Source organism: Podarcis vaucheri, assembly GCF_965113315.1.
Source record: "Podarcis vaucheri genome assembly, chromosome: 12".
Taxonomy (NCBI): domain Eukaryota; kingdom Metazoa; phylum Chordata; class Lepidosauria; order Squamata; family Lacertidae; genus Podarcis; species Podarcis vaucheri.
In genome coordinates this window covers 21,777,749-21,805,483 of record NC_138750.1, presented here as the reverse complement: position 1 = coordinate 21,805,483, position 27,735 = coordinate 21,777,749, and the positions used below count along the sequence as shown (strand labels likewise).

The following is a 27,735-nucleotide window of genomic DNA, read 5'->3' as shown; positions in this document are numbered from 1 at the left end:
CGAGAGGGGAAGCCACGCCACACTGAGCTCCGAGCTAGGCCTCTTCCCCACAACGCAACATTGCGCATCGTGCCCATGATGTCACACAAGACAATGCCTCTTCTCAAGAGCTTCATGGCTAAGGGGCGTTTGAACCTGGGCCTCCCTGCTCTTCTTCTGAAATTCTAACCACTACATCTCCTATTGATTCTCACTCTGTGTAGTTAGAATCGCCACATGGAAATGGTTTAAGGAGCAACTGTGCGGTTGTTTTCGTCCTATATGCCCTACACATTTAGCACACTGAACCTCGTTGAAGCTTAATGAGCATTTAGCAGGAGGAATTCATACTTGCTGAACAATGTCAACGCAAAGAGCCGTTGTCAAAGGTTGCGCAACGTGGCTTTCGCCGGACTTACCTGGTCTGTCGTCGAGGACCAAAGTACTCCCCCCTGAAGAGTGCAATAACAACTGGCAATCTGCTGTCAAAAAGTTAGGCTCAATCAGCTCTGGGGAACCTTGGAGAAGCTGCACAAAGGCCAAACACAAACAAAACGCCTATTGTTTTCCTCCATAAATGCTATAGTTGGGAGTGAACACAGAACTGTAATTTTCTGAAGTAAGAAAAAAATTAAACAGCGGTAAGATTAGTTAAAATGTTTGCCATTCAGAAAGTGTGCAGACTCAGAAATATGAAACTGCTCTAAGGGAAAAGATGGATTAAAATTGAGGGAGGGACGGAAATTGGAACAAATTTCTGGATAGGGAATGAGGAACAGGAAGTGAATTGTTCAATATTCAATTGTTCAATAGAGCAGGCTTCCTCAACCTCAGCCCTCCAGATGTTTTTTGGCCTACAACTCCCATGATCCCTAGCTAGCAGGACCAGTGGTCAGGGATGATGGGAATTGTAGTCTCAAAACATCTGGATGGATCAGGTTGAGGAAGCCTGCAAATAGAGTTTCATACTGAGCATGAAAAACCTTGATATAACTATGTTTTAAAAATATTAGAAACCATAGTGAAAAACAAACAAGGTTTTGAGTTTTCTTAAAACTTGCCTTGATATTTCTGTTATGCACAAATCCGCCACTCATACCCTGTTCTTTGCAGAGTCAAGTACCAAATACTGTATTTAATGCATGTTTGGCATGTGTTAAACTGTGGAGTCCAATGTAAATTTTAAAGGTACTAGATGAATTTGGTATAGAGTATCCCCAATGCTAAGTTCCACAGAGTCTATATGTAGACACTGGCCTGCTTTTCACCACAGCAGAGTGCTTGGGCCCACTGATGCTTGTGTGATTTCAGCCATTTTGATCCCTCCTGGGTGCTCAATCCTTTGGAAGTTACTCAGAAAAGAAGCGACAACTGTCACAGCAGATGAAATATGGGAGGAAATTTCATAATCCTCAAAGTGACAGGTACTCATCCAAGCACTGCCTGGCTCAGCCAGGTGAATAGATTTCTGCAAATTTAAATTGGTAGAAGGTTTTCATATTATACACTATCAACTTCAATTTACAGTTTTGGGCTAAAGCCAGTGTTCTGTCGTTTTCAGTTTACAGAATTAGAAGTTGACAACTGAGAAGCTGCTGCTAGGTTCAGCTTTACTTCTGGGTGGGTATTTAACCCAGGCAAGAAGGAAAACAAGTACCCCTGTCCTTAGTTATGGATCCCTCTTCCTGCTTCAGGAGATCCTTCTGCTCATTTCTATTAAGCCGCCATAGGAAATTCTCCAGGTGATCCATTTTCATTCATTTTAAAAACAGGTACAACAAAAGGAGAACAGAATTGAAAATGAACAGGTGGAATAGTTGAGCTCTAAATGTTATTCCGAGACCAAGAACTAATTTTGTCCAACTTTTCAAGGGGAAATGAATTACAGTACTTTCTAGATTACTTCTGCGCTATCAATACTGATTCCTGAGATGGACAGTACATGTTACATGAGAAAGTATAACATCAGTGGGAGCTAATGAATTGGAATTTGGTAGCAACCAAATCAATCATGAAATAAAAGACAGGAAAAGACCTTGGAGACAACTTGGCCTGAGGTTGCTGGATATGAATATCGTGGAGAACAGAGACTCACTCTAGGAATCTGAAGCAGCCTTGGTAGATCTGCTGCCTGGGGTGTGGATGTCTATTTGCACAACCTCCAAGGCAGAAAACTGGGACACTTTCTTCCAAGGTCGTGCACCGTGCAAGATTGCAGAACTGAAAGATGCGCTTTTGGGGAGAATACCATCCAAAAACATGCATTTTTGGGCACCACACAAGAACACAGCCCTGAAAAAGCGCTTTTTTCAGGGTGACATTGCAACATCCAAAATGGCCGCTGTGCTCTCATGTGAAAAAAACAGTATGTGCCAGGTATGTATTTGTTTCCATAGTGCGCTTCCTGTACATTCATAAACAAAGCAGCTATTACAAAGACAACAAAAATATCCAGTAGTCTCTCATCAAATCGGAAACTAAACCCTTTTCACCACACAAGAGGGGATGCACAATATTATTTTCAGAACTAACAGATAAGCTTCAATCCAGAAATGCTCAGCTGCAATAAGGCATGACTTATTCATCAGTACGAAGCATAGCAAAAACTATTAAAGGGTATATGCACTATATGCTCGTAAGCATTTGCGCCAAGATTAATAAAAAGGTGTATCTTTATTTGTCCTGTGCTTAACTTACAGGACACAGGCTGTGCCAGCATAGACATAAACAAATTAAGGCCCAGTGAATGCAGAGTAATGCCCAACACAGCAACGAAAGCACACACAAGAACAGATCTCTCAAGCTACTTTTGTATAGCACAGCATAGCTATCCTTCCTTGGAGGTTTTTAAGCAGAGGTTGGATGGCCATCTGTCATGGATGCTTTAGTTGAGATTTCTGCATTTCAGGGGGGTAGACTAGACAACTCTCGGGGTCCCTTCCAACCCTACAATTATATGATCTTGGCGACACCTTTGTGGCTATGAAATACTTTTATCAGAAATAGAGATAATGATTATAAAAACAACATAAACAAATGGCACATCCGTTTCTGTTAATAAGACCGCATTTGCCAAAGACAATACAAGGCCTTTCTTTGTCTTGAGTCTTTTTGTGGCAGGGCATAAATATATATTATATTGCAGGTATTACATTTTGTGGAGGTGTTTGCATGTTACTAACCGTCTTGAGCCTAGGGGGTGCAAAATAAATAAATATACATGAATTACACTGGCAGTTGCCACCTTCTGTGGGAACAACTGGAAAAATACTTGGCATGTTATGGGATCAAATGTGCTGCTGATGTCCTTTGGACTTGCTTTGCTAAGACACACTGTAGTCTTTGAAAAAGAATCTTCTGTGGTTTCAGCATTATCTACAAATAACTGTTCTGTGCTGGATGGTATCCAAAATACGATCTCACAAATAATATGGTAGCTGGAAAGCAATGACCCGAGTTAAGGCCTACTGGGCTGTGTCAATATTATCTAGCATCAAAGCACATTGGGACAGCTTCAGTGCTTTCTGGTCAGGCTGAGGAAAACCCCCTCAAGGTTTAAAGGGTAAAGCAGCCCTTCCTTTCAAGCCTCTGAATACATCTCTTTTTCTCTCTCTCTTCACATCCCTTCTCGTTCATCTGGGCTTACTCAACATCATCTCCGCTTGGTATGATAAGGCAGAATTCGGTTCTGTGAAGAACTGGCAAGCTTTTACTGTTACTCCTAAATTGATTATTCACAACAAAAAGCATTTCATGTAAATGGGAGATTAGAAGCATTATGCTGCTACTCTGACAATTCTGGAAAATTCTGTCTTGTGGGTTTGCTTCCCTTGGGGTTTTGTTTTGAAATCCCTACTTTCTGAACATAAAAGGAAATATAAGTTCTCTGATCTCCAATGATAATGGCTTTATGCCTCAGTCTATGAGAAGCTGCTAGGGTTTGTATATGTGTATGTATATTTACACACACACACACACCACTGCTTGTCCAGACAAATGTAGTAGTTTTAAAACCTAAGGCTGTTGACTGTTGATTCTTAATTCCCCACTACAATGAAAGATTAAGGATATATTCAAATTAAAGTGAGGTAATTTTTAAAACATCTATCTCCAAGGCTTCTGGGTAAGTTGCTATGCGTGGACCTCCATTGTTCGTGAATAAAATATGACCATTAGCCTATGTAAATGCTTCATATCTGAATATGTAAAAACGTGCTTCCCTCTGCTCCCTGAAAATATCCCGTCCATATTTCAAGTAATCAGAGGAAGGGAATCATAATCACTCTGGGAGTGACCTTCAACATACTGCACCTTTTTAATTTCAGACTTCAAGTTACATGGGTTGCTCTGCTGGCTGAAGAGGGATTTCTTGAATCTCTCAATGACTCTTCTTTTCAAGTTGCAGTGTAAAGTTGGTGGAAGCTGTTTGAAGGTGCAAAAACAGTTATAGCTCGTTGTCGTTCTCTTTTTGCAAGTGGTGTTTGAGATACATGAAAGCATGAACTATTGATAACCAGCAAAGCAGTGACCAAACAGCATATAAAATGTGACTTTTAAGAAAAGGCAGCTATGACTCAGTCTTTCACCTCCATAGTTTCCCATAAACTATTTACACCCATTTATCTCCCAGTCACTCCTACTGGCTGAAATGCCGCTTATTTAGCACTTCAGAGTGTAAAAAGCATTCCATGCTCCCAGTAAACCTGAATAAACTTGTAAGGTAACTTAGTATTATTGTACCCATATTGCAAGGATGAAAAGGAGAGGCTTGCCAGTAAGTTTATGGCAGAGCAAAATGTGAACTGCCCAATGGCAAGGTATACTTCAAATACCATTTCGCATCACAGTAAATGTGTGGACTTTTTAAAATTTTAAACATGCATGAACTACATTTTCACCCAGTTTTGGATTTCAAGGTGACAAACACTGGAATTCAAAATCTACATATACAATAAAAAACATAATCAACAATGAACAAAACATTATAAGGAACAAAACCATTGAACTAGTTAAAAATAACAACTTCTAAAAAGCCCTGGAAAATAAGGTTTCAACCTTGTGCTGGTAGTATTGTACTTGTACTGGTAGTACTTATGCCCAGTAAAGGTAAAAATGGTAAAGGACCCCTGGAAGGTTAAGTCCAGTCAAAGGCGACTATGGGGTTGTGGCGCTCATCTTGCTTCCGGGCCAATGGAGCCGGTGTTTGTCCACAGACAGCTTTCCGGGTCATGTGGCCAGCATGACTAAACCACTTCTGGCACAACAGGGCATCGTGACGGAAACCAGAGCGCACAGAAGCACCGTTTACCTTCCCACCGCAGTGGTACCTACTTATCTACTCGCACTGGCATGCTTTCGAACTGCTAGGTTGGCAGGAGCTGGGACAGAGCAACGGGAGCTCACCCTGTCGTGGAGATTCGAACTGCCAACCTTCCAAATGGCAAGCCCAAGAGGCTCAGTGGTTTAGACTACAGCGCCACCCCTGTCCCTTGATGCCCAGTACACCACCTTCAGGAGGACATTCCACAGGCAGGTGCCACAAGAAAAGGCCTCCTCTTTCATACATATGCACTTTTCCTAATGGTGGAAGGTGGAGAATGGCCCTCTCTTCTTCGGAGCAGTTCTGCTGCTCAGTGTTGACAAGTAATTGCCGTAACAGAAGGGCACCCCCTGCTCCACCAGGAACCCTGTAGCTAAGGGTGTCCCATCCAATTTCTCCCTGCTGCCATCACCCACTTGTTCTACAGTATACCATTACAGTTGTACAGTGGTACCTCGGGTTAAGTACTTAATTCGTTCTGGAGGTCTGTTCTTAACCTGAAACTGTTCTTAACCTGAAGCACCATTTTAGCTAATGGGGCCTCCTGCTGCTGCCACGCCGCCGGAGCACGATTTCTGTTCTCATCCTGAAGCAAAGTTCTTAACCTGAAGCACTAATTCTGGGTTAGCGGAGTCTGCAACCTGAAGCGTCTGTAACCTGAAGCGTATGTAACCCAAGGTACCACTGTATAATGCTTCAAGTCATGAAGCTGTCTTTAATCTCCATTTAAAAAATTGAGGTCAGGCCCTCATCCTAAGGTTCATAGGAGAGGGCAGGCTTCAATTGCCTTTGGTGCCAATTGTTCGTTCGGTTTCAGTGCCAGCGCTTAACCCGCCAAAATCTAAAGCAGGAAAGGATAGGTGCGGTTCTGAGAAAGTCTATATTTTGCAACTGGCCCGCACGCAAACATGGATTTATTTATTTTTTTGGGGGGGGGAGGCAGCGGCTTCCAGACAGACTTGGGTTCCAGAATCTCTGCTGCTGGAAAGTAAACACTGACAGCAGCTGAAGTCGCTGCGCACAGTTGATAGAACAAAACACATACTGCTACGTTTTGGCTTGGACTAGAGGCTGCCTAGATTTGTCTGTCACTTAAGGATTATTTGCCAGCCAGAAACCAAACTGTGGGGAAGGAAGTTTCCTGCACATGTCCGTGGCAGCAAACCAAGGGCCCGAGAGGCTGGTTGCTCCCTGCTGAGGAAATGGAGCAAAGTTGTCTTGGTGGCTTTTCATTCCTAAATCTGTTTTCGGGGACTCAGATGTCAGATGAGTGGAAATAAGGTAAGAGGTTTACATAATCATTTTTTTAAAAAGCTTACATGGTGTTTTTTTACCCTCTCAGATCGGAATGAAACCTGTTGCCATGGAAACGGGATGGGAACGGCTGCTGGAAGCCCAGAACTAACAATGAGAGCTCTCCCCTTATGAACTTCAGCTTCTGCTGTTAAAGGAGATCTGCAGTTGATAGCTTTAAATAAACATCCTACGTGTTTTAAAGGGCTATATAGAAAAGGAGGAGAGGGGGCAGTTGAAGGCTCCAGGGATGGTCAGTGAGCTGTGTGTTTTGCGCTCCTATTTTAAAGACAGCCAAGAATTAATGAACATCCAGTGGAATGCTTAGGTAAATTAGTTCCTTTAGTCAGAAGGAGTAGGCAAGTCCACTCAAGGCTTGATAGCGTATTAGGGAAAAAAGTGTGCCTGAAGGAAATGCCCAAGTATTGCTGTCAGGTAAACATCACATAATAAGGTCAGAATGATAGAACAACTCTGGGTCCGCTAATGAGTCCTTTATAGTAGAGGTAATCAACCTTTTGTCTGTTGAGGGCCACATTTTACCCTCTGAGGTAATGTGTTGGGGGCCGCAAGCTGGTGGCGAGTCGATGATGGGCAGAGCCAGAGATAAAAGAGCTATGGATTAACTAATCTGGAATCAAGATGTTGGGAAAGATGGAGGGCACAAGGAGAAGGGGACGACAGAGGACGAGATGGTTGGACAGTGTTCTCGAAGCTACCAGCATGAGTTTGACCAAACTGCGGGAGGCAGTGGAAGACAGGAGTGCCTGGCATGCTCTGGTCCATGGGGTCACAAAGAGTCGGACACGACTAAACGACTAAACAACAACAACATAATCTGGAATCAAGACTGCTCTGTGTCAATTTGCACCATGCCTACCTCATAATTCTAATAAATCCTATGCAGGGCCCCAAGCAAGTCCTACTGAGGATGCCCTACAATAAATACACAGATTATCATCATCATCATCTTTTAATGCAGCAGACCAGCAGAGCTCTGGAAAGCAAGTGAAAATAATTAGTTTCTTACTTTAGTGTTAATGTAAGGGAGAGAGAGAGAGAGAGTTCCACACACTTCCAATTTGTTCACATACAGCTGCAGAAATCAACTTCTTTTCTCATGCAACACAACCAGAAAAAAATCTGGTTTTGGTTTTTTTAAAAGTATTTTCATCAAATTAAATAGCATCCCTTCCTGTTCTGAACTTACATAAAAGGGGGAGGGGTACTTCAAAAAGCTAGGAAAAATGGGGAAACCTACAGGAAGGAAGGAGCTTGATGGTACGGGGGAATGGGGCAGAATCACCTGTGCCTTGTGGACAATGATGGGTTTGTTTTTCCAGTCTTAAAGAGTCCACTGGGCAGATTTTCAGCTTAGCATTACAAGCAGAAATTGTGAAAATGTACAGATTTTTATATAAACTTCACTTCCTAATCCTCCTCTTCCTAAGTGGAAGAAACACGTTTACCAACAGTAGATTCCAACTTAATCACTAAGCAATAACCACATTGGTGAAAAGCAGTACCCTGTGCTATACTATCGAGTCTAATCTAGGGTAGTAATTTTTGTAAATAAATAATTAAATAATTAAATCACATTTGACTTTATGGTTCAGACTGTGAATGAAAGTAGATTTATTTTCCTTGTAGTAGAAAATTAACCTCAGTAAGGAATCTCACCTTTTCTATATATAATATTGAGGGGGTCCCCCCCCCAAGCCTTTGGATAAATTCCAAAACCTTCCATCCTTTAGCCTTAAAGTGGAGCCACTCCTTTTGGGTGGTACAAATCTGCAACCTTACAAGTAGGTAACTTAAGAATGGCAAATGCCCCCTTGCAGCACTGACCACGTTGTTAAACCAAGAGAGTTGCTTCACACACTGTGTTGTAGTCCAGGTACAATACTATTGCACCTATAAGAGGGTTTGGTTCTATTTCAATTAGGAGATAATTAGTAAGAAGGAATATTAATGACGTAGCTAAGGAATATATTCCAGGAAAGCTCTGGCTGTATTAACTCAGCTTTGCAGCATGACTTCTGCTCTGGAGGTGGGGAAATTCATCCATTCAAAAGAGGGAAGTTGGTAAAACTTGATAAAGCAATAGGTCTAAGTTTCAAACAGGGGAAGTAAGAAATCTTACGACGTGTGATAAGACTGCCCTAGCAACTGAGAGGTCACAAACAAAAGAAACATCAAGAAGGGTGAATAACAGGATAGCCACAAAGGCGTAAAGGAAAGGTGGTTGAGTGAGAGGCCCACGATAATGAATGAGAAAGGAGCTGGAGGCGTGGTTAGGAGCTGCACTAGGGCGCTGGTAAATTCAGACGGATGATCTAAATACACAATTGACCATGCATACAGAACATTTAGGGATGTGGGTGGTGCTGTGGTCTAAACCACAGAGCCTAGGGCTTGCTTATCAGAAGGTCAGCAGTTCGAATCCCCGCAACGGGGTGAGCTCCCATTGCTCGGTCCCTGCTCCTGCCAACCTAGCAATTCGAAAGCACATCAAAGTGCAAGTAGATAAAAAAGTACCGCTCCAGCGGGAAGGTAAACGGTGTTTCTGTACGCTGCTCTGGTTTTGCCAGAAGTGGCTTAGTCATGCTGGCCACATGACCCGGAAGCTGTACGCTGGCTCCCATGGCCAATAAAGCAAGATGAGCGCCGCAACCTCAGAGTTGTCTGCGACTGGACCTAACGGGCAGGGGTCCCTTTTATCTTTACAGAATGTTTACAGCACAATCCAACATCTATTTACTTAGAAGAGCTGCTGTGTCAAATGAGCCTTGCTCCCTAGCAAATGAGCAGTCAGTGAGGACAACATACTAGAACGTAGACGAAGCTTGAGAAAAGAGGCTTTCAGCAATTTGAGGAAACCAAGAGTAAGTGAAGCCAGGGCCAGTGACAGGCAGAGTCTCCCCCCCCCTACCTGGTTGTGAGAAGGCAGGCAGGTGGGGGCTGGCTGAGAGCAGACTGAAGTTGGTGCGGGATTTGATTCATGAGAAGCAGTCAAGTACAACATTCCTTGTTTTCCTAGAGTGGACATGCAGGGGAATGTTTGGTCCAGCCAGTCGAAACTTCCTGTTCCTCCTGGCTGGAGCATCCTTCGTTTGCATGTGACAAAAGGTGGGCATGACCTTACCTGTCCAGGTAACAAAAGAACGAGTCACGCAGCACTCCCCTTCTTTTTGACTTCCTTCTTCGTTTGACCAGCTTTTAGCTAGGACTGTTCTGCTAGCTCTCAGCTAGCAGAAACACTGGGATTATTCCCCCATATGGGATAGATCCACATGTACATATTTGTAGCATATTTGTAATCTGCCTTCAGGGATCCAACTATGAACTGATGTGAGTAAAGTTCGTTTATTATCTTTGAATAAGATTGTGGCATGTTTATTCTTTTAAGAGGGATTCAAGGGAATTTGCCAGGAACGTACAATTCAATCTGAGACAGATTGAATTGTATAATAGTGAGAGGCTCACACGAGCCTGCAACCAGCTATCTGCTCTGCATGTAAAAAGGGGGCTGTAACTCTGCTACATAAAGGAACTTGCTAGCACAAGCTAGGAAGGATATTAATAAACAATATATCCTCTCCTGCCACCCTGAACATTTCTACAGTTGGGTGGCCCATCCATCCCAATGGACCAGCCTCCACTGTGACTGGAGCACAGCTGAAAGGCTATCCTCATGCTATCTTCTCTTCAATTAATCCATCAATTTAGGCTTATGCATACACAACTTGGGGGAGTGGGACCACCTCAAAATACTGCTTTTGACATCAGCAGGGCTAGAATGTGTTCCCAGGTGTGGATTATGATTCCAAAACCTTTTCAGACAGGACCACTTGAGTCCTGTTTACTATCTAGAGGGAATTACGACAGTTAATTTAAATGCTGTTTTATGTTTCTTTTGACATGGCTGAAATGAAACTGATTTGCCAACTCAAAATGGCATAGCTAACAGTTCTTTTATTGCTCCTGTACAGCCCAAGGCGACCCATAAAGTCTTGTTTAAACACTGAAATTGCGTTACAAGGAAGAAAACTATAGTAGCTTGGAATGCCACCTGCATAGGAAAACGCTGAAGCTCAGTGGTAGAGCACATGCTATGCATAATGATGATGATAATGATAATAATAATTTTATTTATTGTTTGTCGCCCATATGAATGAGTTGCCCCAGCCACTCTGGGTGGCTCCCAACAGAACATTAAAAACACAATAAAACATCAAACATTAAAACTTCCCTAAATAGGGCTACCTTCAGATGTCTTTTCTTTCCAGGCAAAAGGTCCCAGGTTTGATCCCCACCAGCTTCAGGGAGGTCTAAGTGAGACCCTTATCTGAAATCCTGGAGAGCTGCTGGAAGTCAGTGCAGGCAATACAAGGCTAGATAGCCTGTCTCAGTATAAGACAACTTTGTGTGTATGTTGGAAACACACGCCAGTACTTGTGGCAGTTAACTTCTTTATGGAATTGCTTGTGGTTTCTGGGTGTTGTTCTGCACCATCTTTTTGTAATTTTGGACCTGGTTGGTGTTTATACTACTGCTGGCTTTTATTAACTATGTTGAGGTTTGTGACCGTAGTGGGTTTTGTTCTATAAGCTGCCGCAAGAGGACTTCTGCACTAAAAATATTTTAAATAAACGAACTAAATATCCACGGACTCTTGCTTGCTTGGCTGGATGTAAGAAAGAGGTTGTGTGCTTGCAGCTCCTGGAGAAAAACTGTAGAGCAGCTCTAAACATCTCTGAACCAAAGCATGTGCAGTCGTACCTTGGAAGTCGAACGGAATCCGTTCCGGAAGTCCGTTCAACTTCCAAAACGTTCGAAAACCAAATCACGGCTTCTGATTGGCTGCAGGAAGCTCGTGCAGCCAATCAGAAGCCGCAAAAGCCCCGTCAGACATCTGGGTTCTGAAAAAACGTTCGCAAACCGGAACAATCACTTCTGGGCTTGGGAGCCAAAACGTACGAGTTCCAGGGCGTTCGACAACCAAGGTACGAATGTATATAAGAAGCTTAAGCACAGAATGATCAGCTGAAGGTATACCAGAACTGGATGAGGAATCATTCTCAGGAACAGAGATCAAATTACAGAAGCATTAGAGGAGACTTCGCTCCATTTTATACAGGGATTTCCCTCCCCCTCTCCCCATACTCTTTTCAGTGATAGGCTCCCCCTCTGCCAATGTTCTTTGGATTCTATTTTGGGGGTGAGAATGCAAGATTTGGATGCAATTAGAGAAAGTCAAAGAATGGAGCTGCTGCATCGTGAGTGTTGGAGGAGGCCTCTCCCTCCTCAGGCTAATTCCATCCGGCCTAGGGGGCGGGGCCCAGGCTCACCTTCGCCACAGCTTTAAGAGCCTCATTGGGGTCTGGGACATCGCTGCTGCTGCATCGTGAGTGTTGGAGAAGGCCTCTCCCTCCTCAGGCTAATTCCATCCGGCCTAGGGGGCGGGGCCCAGGCTCACCTTCGCCACAGCTTTAAGAGCCTCATTGGGGTCTGGGACATCGCTGCTGCTGCATCGTGAGTGTTGGAGAAGGCCTCTCCCTCCTCAGGCTAATTCCATCCGGCCTAGGGGGCGGGGCCCAGACTCACCTTCGCCACAGCTTCAAGAGGCCTCGTTGGGGTCTGGGACATCGCTGCTGCTGCATCGTGAGTGTTGGAGAAGGCCTCTCCCTCCTCAGGCTAATTCCATCCGGCCTAGGGGGCGGGGCCCAGACTCACCTTCGCCACAGCTTCAAGAGGCCTCGTTGGGGTCTGGGACATCGCTGCTGCTGCATCGTGAGTGTTGGAGAAGGCCTCTCCCTCCTCAGGCTAATTCCATCCGGCCTAGGGGGCGGGGCCCAGACTCACCTTCGCCACAGCTTTAAGAGCCTCATTGGGGTCTGGGACATCGCTGCTGCTGCATCGTGAGTGTTGGAGAAGGCCTCTCCCTCCTCAGGCTAATTCCATCCGGCCTAGGGGGCGGGGCCCAGACTCACCTTCGCCACAGCTTTAAGAGCCTCATTGGGGTCTGGGACATCGCTGCTGCTGCATCGTGAGTGTTGGAGAAGGCCTCTCCCTCCTCAGGCTAATTCCATCCGGCCTAGGGGGCGGGGCCCAGACTCACCTTCGCCACAGCTTTAAGAGCCTCATTGGGGTCTGGGACATCGCTGCTGCTGCATCGTGAGTGTTGGAGAAGGCCTCTCCCTCCTCAGGCTAATTCCATCCGGCCTAGGGGGCGGGGCCCAGACTCACCTTCGCCACAGCTTTAAGAGCCTCATTGGGGTCTGGGACATCGCTGCTGCTGCATCGTGAGTGTTGGAGAAGGCCTCTCCCTCCTCAGGCTAATTCCATCCGGCCTAGGGGGCGGGGCCCAGACTCACCTTCGCCACAGCTTCAAGAGGCCTCGTTGGGGTCTGGGACATCGCTGCTGCTGCATCGTGAGTGTTGGAGAAGGCCTCTCCCTCCTCAGGCTAATTCCATCCGGCCTAGGGGGCGGGGCCCAGGCTCACCTTCGCCACAGCTTTAAGAGCCTCATTGGGGTCTGGGACATCGCTGCTGCTGCATCGTGAGTGTTGGAGAAGGCCTTTCCCTCCTCAGGCTAATTCCATCCGGCCTAGGGGGCGGGGCCCAGACTCACCTTCGCCACAGCTTCAAGAGGCCTCGTTGGGGCCTGGGACATCGCTGCTGCTGCATCGTGAGTGTTGGAGAAGGCCTCTCCCTCCTCAGGCTAATTCCATCCGGCCTAGGGGGCGGGGCCCAGGCTCACCTTCGCCACAGCTTTAAGAGCCTCATTGGGGTCTGGGACATCGCTGCTGCTGCATCATGAGTGTTGGAGAAGGCCTCTCCCTCCTCAGGCTAATTCCATCCGGCCTAGGGGGCGGGGCCCAGGCTCACCCCCGTAATAGCTTTAAGGACACTGGTGCTGCTGCAGCATATGTTAAACATGTTTATATATATTTTAAGGTGTTTTAAAGGTGTTTTTATTGTTTATTTTGTTGTACCACCGTGAACGGTGGTTTTTATCCATGTATTTTGTTTTGTTTTGTTTTGTTTTGGGGTCGGACATTGAGTGGGGTGGGGATTGGTTTTGTTTGGGCATAATTGTTTTTGGTTGTCTTGTTTTCTATTTTATAAATGGAGGTTAGTATGAGGCCTGGGATTGCTACCGTGGAGGGGCGAGGGAGGTATGGCGGTGGGGGCAGATATTATAGGCGAAGGGGATCGAGATACGGATATGCTCGTACCCCTTCCAATCTGCGCCCCATCCTGAGGGACAAGGGTAGGGTGAGCAAGGATTACTCACCTCCTTCACTGGTGTTGTGCAATGCCAGGTCTATAGGCAACAAAACCGCTACCCTGCGAGATTTCTTTACCTCGCAGGGGGTCGACCTGGCTTGTGTGACGGAGACCTGGGTGCGCGAAGGGGTAACTGTTACCTTACGAGAGATGGCGCCCCCGGGTTTCTCCGTCCTCCACCAGTCACGGACTGTGGGCCGGGGGGGAGGGGTGGCAGTATTAATCCGGGAAGATTGTTCTTTCAGGGCTCTACCATCGCCATCGATCCCCGGCATTGAATGTGTTGGCCTAGTGTGGGGCTCCGAGGAGAGCTTGGCTGTCTGGCTGGTGTACCGGCCACCTAGCGCACCAGCAGCCACCCTGTCAGGCCTGCTGGAGGCGGTGGCCGGCTGGGCCTTGGAGTTCCCTAACCTATTGGTATTGGGAGACTTCAACTTCCACACTGATGCCACTCCCTCCTCACAGGCTCTGGACCTGGTGTCTTCCATGGCGACACTAGGGCTCTCCCAGTTTGTTTCGGGCCCCACACATCAAGCAGGCCACACGCTGGATTTGATCTTTGGCGCCGGTATAGATGTGATCATGTCTCCTTCGATGAAGGTGCCATGGTCTGATCACTACGCTCTGAAAGCCAGGATTGACTTTCCACCCCCACCCTGCTTAGGTGGCGAGCCGATTTGGGCTCGCCCGCAGAGGCTGATGGACCCTGATAGATTCCGTCAAGCCTTGCGGGACCTTGCTCCCCCTGGCGACTCATTGACTGAGCTTGTTGAGGGCTGGAATACCCAGCTCCTGGCAGCCATCGATGAGATCGCACCTAAGCGCCCTCTGCGACCCCGCAGAAACCGGGCTCCCTGGTTTACCGAGGAGCTTCGGAAAATGAAGCGGGACCTCAGACGGCTAGAGCGAGTATGGCGGGGTGCCCGTGACGGAGCCTCAAGAACATCTTATAAGGTTTTTATGAAAACCTATGAGATGGCAGTGAAGGCCGCTAAGAAGTCTTACTTCTCGGCCTCCATTGCATCCGCTAGCTCTCGCCCGGCGCAATTATTTAGTATAATTCGGTCTTTAACGTCCCTTGAAGGACAGCCAAATTTAAATAACAATCTGACACACAGCTGTGAGGCATTTGCGAGCTTTTTTGCGGAGAAGGTCCTGTTGCTCCGCCATGACCTCCCTGCCAACTTGGATACAATAAAGGAACTGGAGGCCCCTCGACTGTCCTCGGGTCCAGTATTGGACCACTTTGACCGGATATCTCCAGCCGATGTGGACAGATTCCTCCAAGCTGGAAAGCCCACCACCTGTCCTCTTGACCCGTGCCCGTCATGGCTGATTAGAGCGTGTCCAGACGAGGTGCGGGCCCCCCTGGGGGATATCATCAATTTGTCCCTTGGCACCGGGATATTCCCAGGGGAACTGAAGGAGGCGGTGGTGCGTCCGCTCTTAAAGAAAACATCATTAGATCCCTTAGATCTATCCAATTACCGCCCGGTCTCGAATCTTCCATTCCTGGGTAAGGTGATTGAGAGAGCGGTTGCTGAACAGCTTGGTAGGTTTCTGGATGAAACATCTGCTTTGGATCCATTCCAGTCCGGCTTCCGTGCTGGTCATGGGACCGAGACGGCTCTGGTCGCCCTAACAGATGATCTCCGCAGGCAGCTGGATCGAGGCGGGTCGGGGCTGCTGATTCTTCTAGATCTGTCAGCAGCCTTTGACATTGTCGATCACGAACTCCTGGACCACCGCCTTGCCGACGTGGGGATCCAGGGCACAGTCCTTCAATGGCTGCGCTCGTTTCTCTCTGATCGGGGACAGAGGGTGGCGCTTGGGGGGGAATTGTCATCGCGTCACTCCTTGGTGTGTGGAGTGCCTCAGGGTGCGATTCTCTCCCCGATGCTTTTTAACATCTTTATGCGCCCCCTCGCCCAGCTTGTCCGGAGTTTTGGGCTGGGTTGCCATCAGTATGCTGATGACACCCAACTCTATCTGTTGATGGATGGCCATCCTAACTCGGCCCCAGACACACTGACCAGATGTCTGGAAGCTGTGGCTGGATGGTTACGTGGGAGCCGGTTGAAGTTAAATCCTTCGAAGACAGAGGTCCTCTGGCTGGGGCGGGACGATATGGGATCGAGGGGGCAACTCCCATCTCTTGCGGGGGTGCAATTAGTGCCAGCACCGTCCGTTAAGAGTTTGGGTGTAATCTTCGATACCTCCCTCTCTATGGAGGCGCAGATTACAGCTATAACAAAGGCGGCATTTTTCCATCTCCGCCAAGCTAAGCAGTTGGCCCCTTATCTCTCTCGCCCTGACCTAGCCACTGTGATCCATGCGACGGTCACCTCCAGACTGGATTATTGTAACTCGCTCTACGTGGGGCTGCCCTTGAGACTGACCCAGAAACTCCAGCGGGTGCAGAATGCCGCAGCGAGACTCCTTACGGGGTCTTCGCTGCGGGATCACATTCATCCGGTGCTATACCAGCTGCACTGGCTCCCGGTGGAGTACAGGATCAGGTTTAAGGTGCTGGTTTTAACCTTTAAAGCCCTATACGGCCTAGGACCCTCGTACCTACGGGACCGCCTCTCCTGGTATGCCCCACAGAGAAACCTACGGTCTACAAATAATAACACCCTCAAGGTCCCAGGCCTCAGAGAGGTTAGGCTGGCCTCAACTAGAGCCAGGGCCTTCTCGGCTGCGGCTCCAAACTGGTGGAATGCTCTGTCACAAGAGACTAGGGCCCTGCGGGACTTGACATCTTTCCGCAGGGCCTGCAAGACAGAGTTGTTCCGCCAGGCCTTTGGTCAGGGCGCAGCCTGACTCCCTCCTCTGGCAACCTGCACAGAATTTTGTTTAATCGGTTGCCATCAATTTGATTTTAACTAATTTTTATAATGAAATATTTTTAGAATGTGTTATTATTTGATTGTTTATTTGATTGTTGTTAGCCGCCCTGAGCCCGGCTCAGCTGGGGAGGGCGGGATATAAATAAAACTTATTATTATTATTATTATTATTATTCCATTCCAACCTTCCTCTCACACTTCTCAAGCACTGGTTAGGAGGAAGAAAACGACTGTGCTGCGCAGACAGAGCAATAAAAATAGGGACGATGGCTTGCACTAGAACAACATAATCAAAACGTACCTGAGTGATGTAGATAATCTTATGCAGCTGAATTAGAATCTGTTGAATAGGATCGCTGATCTGACGCACCTTCCGTTGTGACACAGCAATGCCTGCAGATGCTGCAGATGATAATGCTACAATCAGCAGTGAGAACCCATTTGCTGGCCTCAGTGTCTCTCTCATATGCAGAAGTGGAAGCCGGGGAGGGAGGAAAGAAAGGGAGTAAAGCATTTGGATTTTGCAGTTGGCCAGTGAATCAAATGCTTCCTCTCCATCTTACGATACGGAAATTTAACTTTATATCAGGAATTCGAAAAACAAAGCATTTCTGACGTTTTCCCAACAGGAAAGAGAAACAAGTAACCACCATAAATAGGGCAAAAAAAATGCACTAAAAATTAACGCCGGTTCCATAAAGTTTGCCAAATCACCATTTTTGCACAGATTTTCAGCATGCATGGGGGACGACAAAAGCCATTTTCAATCTTTGAAATCTGTATGGCAATATAATTTTATGTGTGCTTTGCAAGCAGATGAAAAAAATCCATGAGAGCAATTCAACTTTATTCACAGTGTTGCATAAAAAAAGAGTACATTTTAATCTTCCCAGTTCTGTTTTCTGGCTCAGTACCATGGGATATGTGCTGCAAAACTTACAAATAGCTTGTTGTTTGAGGACAGTTAGTGTACTAGTCTACACGAATAACAATTCCTGCACAGGATTTAAAATACAACTTCCTTAGTTTCTTACTAAGGTATGGTGTCTACTGTGTAGGTGCACATATATCAAGTTAGCACCAGTCCCTTTCCCCCCTGCACACACACTGATATTTAAAATTAGAACCTGTCAGGAGACGAGGTCCCTAATTCTTACTTTCGTGACACAGTTACATTACTACGAAGTGGTTTTCTCTCGTCTTTTTTGCATGTTTAGATGCGATACCACCTCCACATGACAGAATGTAAATCTGCTAGCCGTGAAACACTAATTCACACATTTAAATAAGGGCAGAAAAATATTATCTCGTAGATTTGCAGAGCTGGAAGGGACCACAAGCACCATCTACTTCAACCCTCTGCAATATTAGAATTTCAGATAAGCTGGAACGTACTTTTGCATTTAAGAACCGCTGGTGGAAATGTGTCGTTGAGAAGCTGACAAGCCCAAAGAATGGTGTTTGTGACTGGCAGGGACAGCGCGTCCCATTTCTCTGCTTGTGGCAAAGCCGAAATGTGCAACCTACGCTGCTGGTGCCACGCTGCCCCACAAGCCTTCCTTAACTGTACTGAGCCGCGGTGGCAGCTTCCAGTGAGATTTTGTGAGATCTTGTTCGCTCTGTGAGAAGTCGTGAGATTTAGGTAGTGGAGGGGTGCCACCTTTTGGACATCTTCCACTAGAAACAGCTGCCTGTCAGGGACCGTGCCGAGGAGGGCTGCACTGAGGAGCAATTGTGGGAGCCTCCCCCTCCCCCTGCTCCTGATATCTTCCCAGGAGTAGAAGGAGAAGTCTAGATTTGGAACAGTGGTTTGCAGAGGGACATGGTTCAGAAGGCAGAAGCTGGGAAATACTGGATGGGGAACAGCTAGGAGACGAAACACTGGGAGAGAGGGGGTTAACAGATTCACAGTCTCTGGACAGCATTCACACAAACACCCCTTCTCCAAAGTCAGGGAGAGTGAAGAAAGTGTCACAACAGAAAGAACAGAGGATAAAAGCTCAGATTACAAAATAAAGAAGTGACATAGATTAATAGGGATGGAAGGGGGGGTGATCCTTAACTGGGAGCACCGCCATTCCAAGGAGATGGGTTCTTTGTTCTCTAGCTGTGATTATTAAAGTTTCTAACTGGTAGGAAGACTCATTTTCCTTTGTGCTGCTCACCCACTGCCATTGGGGGGGGGGGGGAGGAAGCTGATTCCCCAAAGCCTGACACTGCCTCACCCTGTCTCATGGGCAGGCCAACCCTGTGATTGGGAGAGCACCTTTGAATTGATCATGGTCTTATCATCATCATTATCATCATCTAAGAATGTTGAGAATTTCTGTCTCTTGGCAGCATGGAGCCAGCATGGTGTAGTGGTTAACAGCGGTGGACTCGTAATCTGGTGAACGGGGTTCGCTTCCCTGCTCCCCCACATGCAGCTGATGGGTGACATTGGGCTAGTCACACTTCTCTGAAGTCTCTCAGCCTCACTCAACCTCACAGAGTGTTTGTTGTGGAGGAGGAAGGAAAAGGAGATTGTTAGCTGCTTTGAGACTCCTTTAGGGGAGTAAAAGGTAGGATATCAAGTCGAGACTACTACTACTACTACTACTACTACTACTCCTACCACTACTACTACTACTACTTGGCATGCAATCAGAGCATTATTGCCAAGAGGGCAGTATAAGGCAACTTAAATACTGAGTGGGGAAGGCGTGTGCCCTGCTGCCTACAAGTCAGAACTGAAGCCAGCATGATAATGATAGCAACTGGGTCAAAAGCGATGGCACAATAAGGTCTTTATGAAGATGATGCTTCTTTGAAGTGAGGCTAAGAATATTCCTTTGAAAAACTTAGGATCCTTCACTTATATTCCATGCATAATGTATCAAATAAGTTGTCACTGATGATGTTAAGTAAGAAAGGGAATGTAGATGAAAATGAAAACCCTTGAATCATTCCGTAAAAGAGTCACTGAAACTATCGCTTGAGTCCCAATCTAGCAACCTAATGTGAAAGTGGAGAAAACCTCAAAGTTCCCAAAGTTAAGCCAAGGCCTAAAAAAAAAAAAAAGCCTGGCATAAAGACATCTGAGCACACTTGCATTCTGCACTCTTGATTCTGGGAAATATATCATTTTTTTCCTCCTAACTCATTTCCCAGAAGGAGTTAAACCAACAACCACCAAATACAGCGTTTGTAGCAATTGAGAGTTTGAACATACTCAGAAACCTTCACTGCTAATAAGTGTTGGAAATGTAAAGAAACAGAGGCTACGTTTTATCATATGTGGTGGGAATGCAAGATGGTTTAAAAAAATTTGGGAAATGATCTATAATGAAATAAAAAATATGTTCAGAATAGCCTTTGTTAAAAAACCAGAAGCCTTTCTATTAGGTATTGTAGGAGCGGAGATCCCAAAAGACCAGAAGGAAATGTTTATGTACGCTACAACAGCCGCCCTGTTATTGTTAGTCCAAAGATGGAAAGAGGAATCAGTCCTGACCAAAAAAGACTGGCAAAAAAATTTAATGGACTATGATGAAATGGCAAAACTAACTGGACAACTCAGAAATCAAGATGACAAGAAATTTAGAGATAGTACAGGATATTTGGGAGGGGGGAATTTGGAGTAGAAATGATATGCAGTTGAGAAGAAAATTTAAGGAACAGGTGGGGGGTCACGGGATTCGGAGAATCCCGTTTTATGGATTTGATATTGTTTTTGTGTATATTTTTCTTAGTTTGTTGTTGTTGCAATTGTTCATTTGTTTGTTTTGTATTATTTTTGTTGAAAACTTAATAAAAAAAATTAAAATAATAAATAATAAAAAGAAACCTGCACTGCTGGAAACCTAGGGAGAACTGTTGTTCTTTGCAAGACTCCTTGATACTGTCTCACGTCTCCCCGCCCCAGCAATTTATAAGAATGAGAGTGCCATTCCCACCATTTTTGGAGGGGATGAATTTGCCACACCCCTCCTCCTGTGGAAGAGGGAAGGTGATATCTCCCTAGGGGAGAATGTTATGGCCTGATGGGTGATTTCGCCCAATGGGAAGAGGTGGTGACAGGCTATTTAAGCTTGCTCCGCCCCCGCCCACTTCCCTCTTTTTTATTCAGCATTTATTTATTTAATAAATATAACCTATTTATCCACATTTGGTGGTCTTGACTTTTCTTCCTGGTGTGCTGGCAAAGAGAACAGAGAGAGGGGGGGGAGAAACTGAGGTGATGGTGTAGTCCCACGATATGAGTTTTTCTAAGCTTTGGCAAATTCTTGGGGGAAACTCAAACCTATTCCCAGAATTCTATTAAAAAAAGAAAAAGTATCGGAAAGACCCAGCCCAACCCAAATTAAAATGGGCAGGTTTTGAACTGTTTTATCAACTAAAAAGTCACACTAAATAAAGAGAGGCTTGCAGGTTTTCTGAGGGGGGAAAGGTAAGAATCAAAAGGAATCTAAACATCATGCCTTTGTCAAAGTCTAGTCACTGTACCAACAATACCTATGGCATTATTGTGTGACAAAGCTTAAAAGAGGCATTTTGTGGGGCTTGGCAGAGCTTTACACTTGACCGATCCCAATATTTCCTTCCCTTTTGGGCACTGATTGTGCAGAAAGATACTGCTGCTAATACTATTCTTAAAAAGATGAACATTCCCTTCAATATCTCTGAAGAATGATACTGCCATTGCTAGCTGAAACTCCTTTGTAACGTCTCTCAATACGATTTCACATCAAGATCAGGTATTATGCAGCTTGGCCAACAATTAATTCACTTACCCAAGCAAACTATTTCTGCTAAGCAATTCAGCAAAGCACACAATACAAATGGCACACGGTAGAAGCATTGAGAATTTAACAATACACAGATAAACAGAATAGGCACTGGCCACTTAAATTAAAAATGTCATCATAACTGAGCACCACTCAAGGGAAAATATTAATCCAAGCTCTAAGAATCAGTGGAAGAATATTGCTTGTTCAACCTGTTGATAATCAAAATAGTTAAATAATAAACTATGAAGCATTCATTGATGAAGCAAAATATAGGTAAAGGTAAAGGGACCCCTGACCATTAGGTCCGGTCGTGATATACCGGCTGACAAAAAAAAGTAGGACCTAGCAATCAAAATACCAAAAGGTTCTAATTATTGCATATATAAAGGTCATATTTATTCCCTATGTCTTATGGCGTCCCCGTGAGCATCAACAATGCACAAATATCTGCAAATTTTAATTGGGTGCATCACATTTGAATCACTCTTTGAAAGGGTATTGTCTCCCATCTTCTTAGGTGGGGCAGGAGAAGGGAACCCCTTATAAATGCAACATATATCTACTAGTCCTTGTTTCATGAAATAGGATCAGGGTTACTAATAAGGAGTTTTTTGCGTTATGGCAAAAAGAATAATGTCCTCTGTATTTGGGTATTTGTAACTTGAGTAAGGTGCCCTGATCTGCCAACAGGCCATCTGGCAAGCAAAGAGATTAGCAGCATAAACACGAGTACAATTTCTCATGCATTCTTCTGTTCCTGTGTTGGAACTCCATCGTTGCTTTTCTTGCTAAGTTTGTTCTGGGATCTGCCTGAATCCTGATAAAAGATGCTGTAGCTTGGTGGTGTCTGGATCTTAGAAATATGAGAATGACTTGCTCTTGAAAGGGTTTCAGGTACATATTCTGGGGGTGCTCTCTAATACGACCACAACCCTTGGCCACAGTGACCCACCCTCTGATAACCTCCCATCCTGGCTTAATAGATTGCATTCAACACAGGGCTGCTCTTCCAGATGTCTTAGAAACTGCAGCTGATGCAAACAAATTTATTAAAAATTTATAAAAATTAATTATTTATACCCCACCCATCTGGCTGGGTTTCCCCAGCCACTCTGGGCAGCTTCCAACAAAAGATTAAAAATACATTAAAACATCAGTCATTAAAAACTTCTCTAAAGAGGACTGCCTTCAGATGTCTTCTAAAAATCAGATAACTGTTTATTTCCTTGACATCTGATGGGAGGGCATTCCACAGGGCGGGTGCCACTACCGAGAAGGCCCTCTGCCTGGTTCCCTGTAACCTCACTTCTCACAGTGAGGGAACCACCAGAAGGCCCTCAGAGCTGGACCTCAGTGTCCCGGCTGAACGTTGTGGGTGGAGACGCTCCTTCAGGTATACTGGGCCAAGGCCATTTAGGGCTTTCAAGGTCAGCACCAACACTTTGAATTGTTCTCGGAAACGTACTGGGAGCCAATGCAGGTCTTATATGGTGTTATATGGTCTTGGCAGCCACTCCCAATCACCAGTCTAGCTGCCGCATTCTGGATCAGTTAAAGTTTTCGAGTCACCTTCAAAGGTAGCCCCACATAGAGCGCATTGCAGTAGTCCAAGCGGGAAATAACCAGAGCATGCACCACTCTGGCGAGACAGTCTGTGGGCAGGTAGGATCTCAGCCTGTGTACCAGGTGGAGCTGGTAGACAAGCTGCCCTGGACACAGAATTGACCTGTGCCTCCATGGACATCTGTGAGTCCAGAATGACTCCCAGGCTGCGTACCTGCTCCCTCAGGGGCACAGTTGCCCCATTCAGGAAGAAGAGAAGAAGAAGAGTTTGGATTTGATATCCCGCCTTTCACTCCCTTTTAAGGAGTCTCAAAGCGGCTAACATTCTCCTTTCCCTTCCTCCCCCACAACAAACACTCTGTGAGGTGAGTGGGGTTGAGAGACTTCAGAGAAGTGTGACTGGCCCAAGGTCACCCAGCAGCTGCATGTGGAGGAGCGGAGACGCGAACCCGGTTCCCCATATTACGAGACTACTGCTCTTAACCACTACACCACACTGGCTCTCTGAGGACCAGTCCCCCACACCTGCCTGCCCCCTGTCCCCCAAAAACTGTACTTCTGTCTTGTCAGGATTCAGCCTCAATCTGTTAGTGATGTCACCAGCCAAAACAATGTGGCGCTGGTCCTTCAAGTTTCTCACTGGCTACCAAATAGTTTCTGGTCTGAATTCATGGTTCCACAAATGACATGTAAAGCCCTAAGGGGCTTGGGAATAATACTTGAGTGAGCACCTCTCTCTATATATATTCCTGCTTGTGAGCTGAGATGTTCTGGGGAGGACCTGCCACTGGAAAATGCACGCTGGGTGTTAACATGTAGGTAGGCCTTTTCCACCAGTGCCCCCCAAGTGTGGCTGACACCCATGCTACCGAAATCCAGGTGCCAGGTGAAACTTGGGCATTGGTGCTGTGTTTGATATTGTTGATCCTGTTTTATTGTATTTTCTCTGCAGTATTATTATTTTTTAAGAACTGAGATGTTGTCATTTTATTGATTTTATTGTGATGCACCCAGGATACAAATAGCCTAAATAAATAAATACATGTTCTTCAGCACCTATGAAAGGTCAGACAGTCTGGTAGTGTTAAGACTAGCAATAAGCTAGGTTTATTTTAAGGGCTACGGTAGAAGGAGCCAACTAGCAGCTCTCAGAGACTACATCTTTTTTGAAATACCTCAAAATCATATTCCTTGTCATGAAACCCATAGTAAGATACAGGCAATGGGACCTTTAAGCCTTCCCCCTTTCAGTGTGAAAAGCAAGACCGTAAGTCTTCCCCTTATTTAACAGCAATTAGAAGATGAGGTGCAAAAAAAAAAAAAAAGAGGCCTGGAGGAGTGCCAAGCTATGTTGCACTTAATTGCATGCGGGGAAATAATATTATTTGTGACAATGCAGTGTCGTAGGGGCAATTTTCAGCAGTGCCAGGAGTTGGGGGCATTGAGCCACTGCTGCTGTAGGGGGAAAGCAGCAAGTGGGAGAAAGATAAACCCACTCCAGCTGCTTCTCAACTGAAAATAATGCCACTCCCCCCAAAGTGGTAGAAAGAAAGGAAGGAAGGAAGGAAGGAAGGAAGGAAGGAAGGAAGGAAGGAAGGAAGGAAGGAAGCCATCAGATTTTCTTTACATGAAGTTTCATGTGTTGGGTAATTTCACCCTGACAGCATCTCTGCCGCTGTTCTTACTAGAGAAGTCTGGGAGGGAGTTAGTTAAAAAGACTTTTGCCTGAGTCTTGGAGTTAGCAGTTGACATACAGAATAAGGCCTTGGCTGTTGTTCACACTGAGGAGGAGAGTATTAATAGGCCCTTTGCTCATATCGTGTCTCATATGTAAATCATTGCTGCAGATCTAGAGTTTCTGGTCCTTCAAACCCTGGTTCCATTTAAAATATGGATCCTGTTAAAAAGTAATTTTCAGCCAAGGTGCTGCACAGTGCTCTTTTTCTAAAAAAATATACATTTAGGGATACTCTCATTTTGACTCAAGAAAATCACCATTTTATAGTTCAAATCGGGGGAAAATAAATATAGTAAATGGACAAAAGTACAAAGATTCACAAAATATTTAGGGGTATGCGTACCCCTGAGCCCCCCCCCAGAAAAAAGCACTGGTGCTACACAATAGATCTTATCGTTGAACGACAGGACTAGGTAGATAAAGGTAAAGGACCCCTGGACGGTTAAGTCCAGTCAATGGTGACTATGGGGTTGCGGAGCTCATCTCCCTTTCAGGCTGAGGGAGCCAGCATTTGACCACAGACAGCTTTCTGGGTCATGTGGCCAGCATGACTAAACCACTTCTGGCACAATGGAACACCATAATGGAAACCAGAGCGCATGGAAACACTGTTTACCTTCCTGCCACAGTGGTACCTATTTATCTACTTGAGCTGGCATGCTTTCAAACTGCTAGGTTGGCAGAAGCTGGGACACAGAAATTGGGGGCTTACTTGGTCATGGAGTTTTGAATAGAGGGCTACAGAGACATGGATTGGTTAGACGCAGTGGAATCATGGGAGGAACCAGCTGGGGAACCACCCAGGAAAGAAAGCTCAAAACCCGGGGAGAAGTGGTAGTTGGAAACATCTGAAAGGCACCAGCCTGATGAAGGCTGCTGTAAAGCTCCAGGGATCTCTGGGAAACTCTTGACTTGAATTTCCTGAGTTTTTTTATCCATGTATTTCTTTCTATTCAAGAATATATCTACGCTATTCCTAAACTGGAAAGGAATCTTTGTTCTGTTATAACTTTGAGTGCAAAAATTATACTATTAAGTACTACCATGATCTTTCAGATTGCGGAGAATCACAGCTGGTAGGCTATGGGACTTCCACCCTGTTACTAACGAGTCCTCTATTTTCTGAACGTGGGCCCTGAACATGAGCGAAGGAGCTTTCAGAAGCAGATCAAAGGGCAGCAAAGCTGAAGGAATAAAAGAAGAAACTGAATGTGAAACTATAACAAACTTTAAATGAGTGCAGAAACGGCAAGAAGTATTTCCATTGTAGTTGCAGGTGTGAAATTACCTGGTCTTGGTCTGGATCCTGGCAGTCCAATATAATCTCTGTAAAACATAAAGTGTATTGATAAAAAAAATATCCAACAGTCTGGTCAGTTTCTGGGTGGGAGGTTGCTAACGGCTACCGATAGGGCCTTCTCGGTAGTGGCGCCTGCCCTGTGGAACCACCAAAAAAGCAAATTTGCTGGGATGTTATTTTGTGAAGCTTTTTTAAAAAAATACATGACAAACCTTGATGCTTTCGGCCTTTGCAAGCAAAGATTTCAGAGGTGCCCATGCAATCTTAAGTGCTGGTAAGGACATCCAGTGTGATTTCAACATCCTGGAAAATATTTCCTAATTTTGAACATTTCTAAGTTCTGCAGTATTGTACAGTCACAGCTTTGGAAAACTCAAGATTAAAGCTGGCCAAAGATTTTACATTGCAAGCTTACCTTGCGTTAGTCTGTCTTTCAGAAGCGCTGAAGCTTCGTTTTATAATACCTGTAATGAAAGCACAATTGATATATTCTTAACGCTGGAAATATTTTCAGATGCCAAAAATAGATTCAGTCTCCCAACATTTTTATCCTATCATAGCAACTTTTAAAATAAACTGGTAATAAAAGATAGCTCTAAAAATAAAGTGAACCAATATGTATGCAGTGCATAATGATTCACACAGATATCACATTTTAATCAGGCTAGTGAACCGTAAGAAAATTCTACTAGCTTGCCAAAACAGCTGTGTGCAAACCTACTAAATTGCTTTCATTATAAAATGCATTTTACCCCACTCTTTTAGAAGGACTTTTCAGGCAATGAATGCCTATTTCTTTCCGTCAGTGTCTAAAGAGTCTACTGCAATTTTTACACAGCTATCACTTCTTGTAATCTGTTTATTATTTTTGTAATATTGATACTCAAATAGCACAAAATATTATGTTTCTTTTTTATGTCCCCAAAGGAGCTGTCTTTTGGTGTCTATCATGTCACTGGTAGAATTAATGTTAAAGTAACTGTATAATGTTAATGCCCTCTCCTCTATTATATCACCAATTATTTTTTTGAAATTTTGATTCTTTTCATAACCATCATTCAATTTATCAAGTACCCACTTTCTTAGTTTAAAACAACTAAAGCAATTAGCATCTTTGACTATTACCTCTCTCCATTATTTTCATATGATAACATTCTGTTGTCTTCTACTAAAGCTGCAAACTTTGCTAATTAATAGAATTTCCAGCCTTAATCTTCCAAAATTTTAATTAAAATTCAGATTTCTAAATGCAGCAGCTACTACCAAATATGGAATAGGCATCTTGAAATACATAGATCACAAGCTGAGATATATATGGGAAACAGGAATGGAAGTTTTCTGTGTATCACTTCGAACACATCTTATTATAAGACCATTGCAAGAGGCTTTTGACATCCTGAAGGCCTTAAAGAAAACACCCAGGAATTATCATCTCATTGTTGAAAATGTGCAAAACCACAGGAGCCAATCAGATGCATGTATGGTGGAACTGCCTTCATATTAGAAATTCAGGTGTTATACCCATGTGTGGAGCTGGAGGGCGCTATCCTACTCTCCTCCTGCAATTATCAGGTAGCTCTTACAAATTCTCAGTTCCTCTGATTTCCTATTTCCTCTACCAGGTTTCCATT

The 27,735-nt window shown here is 44.9% G+C and overlaps 1 protein-coding gene across 4 annotated transcripts in view; it reads right to left on the bottom strand.

The window, feature by feature from the left end:
• NEK10 (NIMA related kinase 10) overlaps positions 1-27,735 on the bottom strand; it is a 113,240-nt gene that overhangs the window by 6,379 nt on the left and 79,126 nt on the right. For 3 of the 4 annotated variants that reach the window (XM_082193308.1, XM_082193310.1, XM_082193307.1), the window contains exons 29-34: positions 26,520-26,568; positions 26,093-26,130; positions 25,848-25,988; positions 17,036-17,136; positions 4,291-4,401; positions 399-507 (exon numbers count right to left, since the gene is read on the bottom strand). In XM_082193308.1, coding sequence (XP_082049434.1) covers positions 399-507; positions 4,291-4,401; positions 17,036-17,136; positions 25,848-25,988; positions 26,093-26,130; positions 26,520-26,568 — 549 coding nt within the window. The remainder of the gene's footprint in view (positions 1-398; positions 508-4,290; positions 4,402-17,035; positions 17,137-25,847; positions 25,989-26,092; positions 26,131-26,519; positions 26,569-27,735) is intronic. The other variant, XM_082193309.1, reaches the window with a different exon arrangement.